Source organism: Sinocyclocheilus rhinocerous, unplaced genomic scaffold, assembly GCF_001515625.1.
Source record: "Sinocyclocheilus rhinocerous isolate Xijiao unplaced genomic scaffold, SAMN03320098_v1.1 scaffold2594, whole genome shotgun sequence".
Lineage (NCBI taxonomy): Eukaryota > Metazoa > Chordata > Actinopteri > Cypriniformes > Cyprinidae > Sinocyclocheilus > Sinocyclocheilus rhinocerous.
In genome coordinates this window covers 101,136-105,949 of record NW_015665225.1, presented here as the reverse complement: position 1 = coordinate 105,949, position 4,814 = coordinate 101,136, and the positions used below count along the sequence as shown (strand labels likewise).

Genomic DNA, 4,814 nt, shown 5'->3' with positions numbered 1-4,814 from the left:
CTGCTCGTACTGGAGGAAAGACTCATGCATTTGATCGGCCCTCATTAGCAGCATGTGACAATGCACTGTTGTATTTTTAGGGTTTGTTTGTGTAATGCCCCATGACGGAATATGCTCGTCCACATACTGCTGCAGTTAGACGACTGCTTGTGAATCAGCTCCACTGCTTCTGTTTGGCCTTCGGTGACTGTTGTTTTATTACAGAGAGAGAAAAAATATGTTATGTGCAGCTGCTGCATCTCAGATCATGTACCTTCAGAATTTGGACTGTATTCAGTATTATTACTGTCTGTCTGTCGTTCTATCATTCTATCTGTCCATTTATCGTCTGTCTGTCTGTCTGTCTATCGTCTGTCTGTCCGTCTGTCTGTCCATCTATCGGTCTGTCTGTCTATCTCTTTCTCTGTTTGGCCATCTGTCTGTCTGTCCGTCATTCTGTCTGTCTGTCCGTCTTTCTGTTTGTTTGTCTGTCTTTCTGTCCATCTATCTCTGTCCATCTATCGTCTATCTGGCCGTCTGTCTATCGCCTGTCTGTCTGTCCATCTATCGTCTGGCTGTCTGTCCATCCGTCTGTCTGTCTGTCTGTCCGTCATTCTGTTTGTCTGTCTGTCCATCTGTCCGTCTGTCTTTCTGTCCATCTATCGTCTGTCTGTCTGTCCGTCTATTGCCTGTCTGTCTGTCCATCTATCGTCTGTCTGTCCGTCCGTCTATCCATCTGTCTGTCTGTCTGTCTATCCTTCTGTCTCTCTATCCGTCTATCCATCTGCCTGTCTGTCCGTCTATCGTCTGTCTGTCTGTCTGTCCATCTATTGTCTGTCCGTCTATCCGTCTGTCTCTCTCTGTCTGTCCGTCCATCTGCCTGTCTGTCCGTCTGTCCGTCTGTCTTTCTGTCCATCTATCGTCTGTCTGTCTGTCTGTCTGTCTGTCTATCGTCTCTCTGTCCGTCTATCCATCTGTCTCTCTATCCGTCTGTCTGTCTATCTCTCTCTCTGTCTGTCTGTCTGTCCGTCTGTCTATCATCTGTCTGTCTGTCTCTCTGTCTATCCTCAGTTCAGTTCAGTTCAGTTCAGTTCATCTTTATTAATTTCCCGAAGGCAATTTGGTTGCAGCATACAAGCATATCACATAAGACAACATATGCACACACACTACAGAAAACAAATACACAATCATCCTAAAAAGTATTTACCTTCAATTTAAAAACTTTACAGCTGAGGGGATAAATTAATGTCCAAACCGATTTGTTTTACTAATAGGAGTTTTCATATACCCTGATTTGGTGACTCACTGCCAAGAAAACATGCATATTATAAACAGCACGGTTTTGGTCTTGGTTTACGTCATAGTCTTCTGTCTGAGCTTGTCGGGCAACACGGTGGTGATCTTCGTGGTGAGCTGCATGGAGAACCGCAGGACATCTACTGACGTTTACCTGATGCACCTGGCCATCGCCGACCTGTTCTTTGCCTTGACTCTCCCATTCTGGGCTGCTTACCTTCACGCCGGCCACTGGATATTCGGCACAATTATGTGCAAACTGATTTCAGGCTTGCAGGAAGCCACATTTTACTGCTGTGTCTTCCTGCTGGCATGCATTAGTGTTGATCGCTACCTGGCCATCGTGAAAGCAACCCAATTCCTCACCCAAAAACGCCATCTGGTTGGTATAGTGTGTGCGTTGATGTGGCTATGTGCCTTTTTGTAGTCCCTGCCCATTATGGTGAATCGCGAGGCATTTAAGTCTGGATATATGGAGGAGTATATATGCCATGACAATTTGACCGAAAAAAGCATCGATAGCTGGAGGATGAGTTTGCGGATTCTCCACCACACTTTAGGATTCTTCCTGCCATTAGCCGTCATGATGTTCTGCTATGGTTTCACCATGTGCACGCTTTGCCGCACACGCAACAGCCAAAAGCAGAAGGCCATGCAGGTCATGTGCGTCATGTTGGCTTTTATCATCTGCTGGCTGCCCAATAATATCTTAGAGTTCATAGACACCCTGATGCGAGGCGGCCTGGTGATGGAAATGTGTGAGCTGAGGTACAGCATAGATGTGGCCTTGTACATCACACAGGCAATGGCTTTCTCTCACTGTGCAATAAACCCTATCCTGTATGCCTTTATTCGGAAGAAATTCCACAACCAGCTTCTGACGTCTCTCTTTAAGAAAGGCCTGTTGTGGAGAGAAATGCTGTTGAAATATTGAGTGAAATCTGTCAATAGCTCTGGGAGCACTAGGCAAATGTTCAGAAGTCCACCTTCTTCTCCTCAACAAGGGGCTTTGATCCCTTGAGGACCACACCAGTGAGTTTTTAGATCTTGCTCACCAAACCCTCTACCCATGCCTATGCCTGCCTGTCTGTCCGTTGTAGTCTATACCGAATGCCAGAAGGGAGAAGGTGAACTCATGATACATAGTGTGGGAGTTGTCTGACAATATGCTCTGGGCTTTACCCAAAACCTGTCTATGATATAACTGGGCCATAGTCATCTGCTTCCTCCCCGTTATTTTATTTCCCTGATTTACAATCCTCTCAATATAATTCTTGTTTTTCACATTTAGAGAATTAAACCAGCACATAGATAACAGCGACTCGATATAATATCTGTAGAACATACACATCAATGTTTTATCCACATTAAATTACCTTAATTTTCGCAAGCAATACAATCTTTGCTGCCCCCTCTTGCACAAAATCTCTGTATTTGTAGAAAAGGACAATTTATTATCTAAAACAGTACCCAAATACTTGTACAGTTCAACACTCTCAATACCCACTCCATTCATGCTTGTTTGCTTATACTAAAATCAATAGTCATCTCCTTAGTTTTAAGAACATTAAGTTATAGAAAAGCCTTCTGACACCAGACAATAAAATCATCAACCACAGGACCATGCATAGAGTCCTCCTCACTCAATAGGCTAACAATTACAGAATCATCAGCAAATTTGTATAATATGCCCATTTATAAAACTACTCCTACAGTCATTTGTGTACAAGATAAATAATAGAGGAGAGAGGACACATCCTTGAGGTGACCCAGTAGATGAAAGTCGTGGCCTAATGGTTAGAGAATCGGACTCATAACCCAAAGGTTGCGAGTTTGAATCTCGTACTGGCAGGGATTGTAGATGGGGGGAGTGAATGTACAGCGCTCTCTCCAACCTTCAATACCACGACTGAGGTGCCCTTGAGCAAGGCACTGAACCCCCAACTGCTCCCCGGGCGCCGCAGCATAAAATGGCTGCCCACTGCTCCGGGTGTGTGTTCACAGTGTATGTGTGTTCACTGCTGTGTGTGTGCACTTTGGATGGGATAAATGCAGAGCACTAATTCTGAGTATGGGTCACCATACTTGGCCACATGTCACCTCACTCACTCACTCACTCACTTAGATGACACCAGCCATTCGGAAAAACAGTCATTAACTTTAACTCTCTGCACAAGAAAATCTAAAATCCATCCTACAAGATTAAAATCCAATCCAAATTCATTAATGAGTTTCTCAACTAAAATATGTGGCTGAATGGTGTTGAAAGCAGATGAAAAATCGATAAAAAGTAACTTAACAACTGTTTTTGGCTTATCTAAATGCTGAAGTATTAAGTGGAAGGGAGTTACTACTGCATCCTCTACACCTCGTTTCGCCCTATTCGCAAATTGAAGGGTGTCTAAAGATCTCTGTGTCCTTTGCATAATTTCTCTCTTAACTAATTTTTCAAAACATTTCATAACTAAAGATGTAAGTGCCACAGGTCTAAAATCATCAAATGTCTGTGCATTATGCTTTTTTAGCACTGGAATCACTCTAGACTGCTTCCAGTCTTTCTGTCTGTCTGTCCGTCTGTCTATCTGTCTGTCTGTCTGTCCATCTCTCCATCTGTCTGTCTGTCTGTCCATCTCTCCATCTGTCTGTCTCTCTCTGTCTGTCCGTCCATCTGCCTGTCTGTCCATCTCTCCATCTGTCTGTCTGTCTGTTCATCTCTCCATCTGTCTGTCTCTCTCTGTCTGTCCGTCCATCTGCCTGTCTGTCCGTCTATCCGTCTGTCTGTCTGTCTGTCCATCTCTCCATCTGTCTGTCTCTCTCTGTCTGTCCTTCCATCTGCCTGTCTGTCCGTCTATCCGTCTGTCTTTCTGTCCATCTATCATCTGTCTGTCTGTCTATCGTCTGTCTGTCTGTCCGTCTATCCGTCTGTCTATCCGTCTGTCTCTCTATCCGTCTATCCATCTGCCTGTCTGTCCATCTATCCGTCTGTCTTTCTGTCCATCTATCATCTGTCTGTCTATCTCTCTCTCTGTCTGTCTGTCCGTCTGTCTATCGTCTGTCTGTCTGTCTATCCTCAGTTCAGTTCAGTTCAGTTCATCTTTATTAATTTCCCGAAGGCAATTTGGTTGCCGCATACAAGCATATCACATAAGACAACATATACACACACACTACAGAAAACAATCTCTCCATATGTCTGTCTTTCTGTCTGTCCATCTCTCCAACTCTCTGTCCGTCTATCTCTCTGTCTGTCTGTCTGTCCATCTCTCCAACTCTCTGTCCGTCTATCCGTCAGTCTATCTCTCTGTCTGTCTGTCCATCTCTCCATCTGTCTGTCTGTCTGTCTGTCCATCTCTCCAACTCTCTGTCCGTCTATCCGTCAGTCTATCTCTCTGTCTGTCTGTCTGTTTGTCTATCCATCTGTCTGTCTGTCCTTCTCTCCATCTGAGTCCTAAGAAATTTAGCATGCTAAAATAGATTCAAGCGTTAGTTCACCCAAAAATGAAAATTCTGTCATTAATTACTCACCCTCATGTCAT

At 44.2% G+C, this 4,814-nt stretch overlaps 1 protein-coding gene across 1 annotated transcript; it reads left to right on the top strand.

Moving 5' to 3' along the window:
• Positions 1-1,300: 1,300 nt before the first annotated feature.
• Positions 1,301-2,212, top strand: LOC107731305 (C-X-C chemokine receptor type 2-like). The gene is given in 1 exon segment (XM_016542358.1): positions 1,301-2,212. A coding segment is annotated over 1 exon segment (912 nt).
• The last annotated feature ends 2,602 nt before the right edge of the window (positions 2,213-4,814 follow it).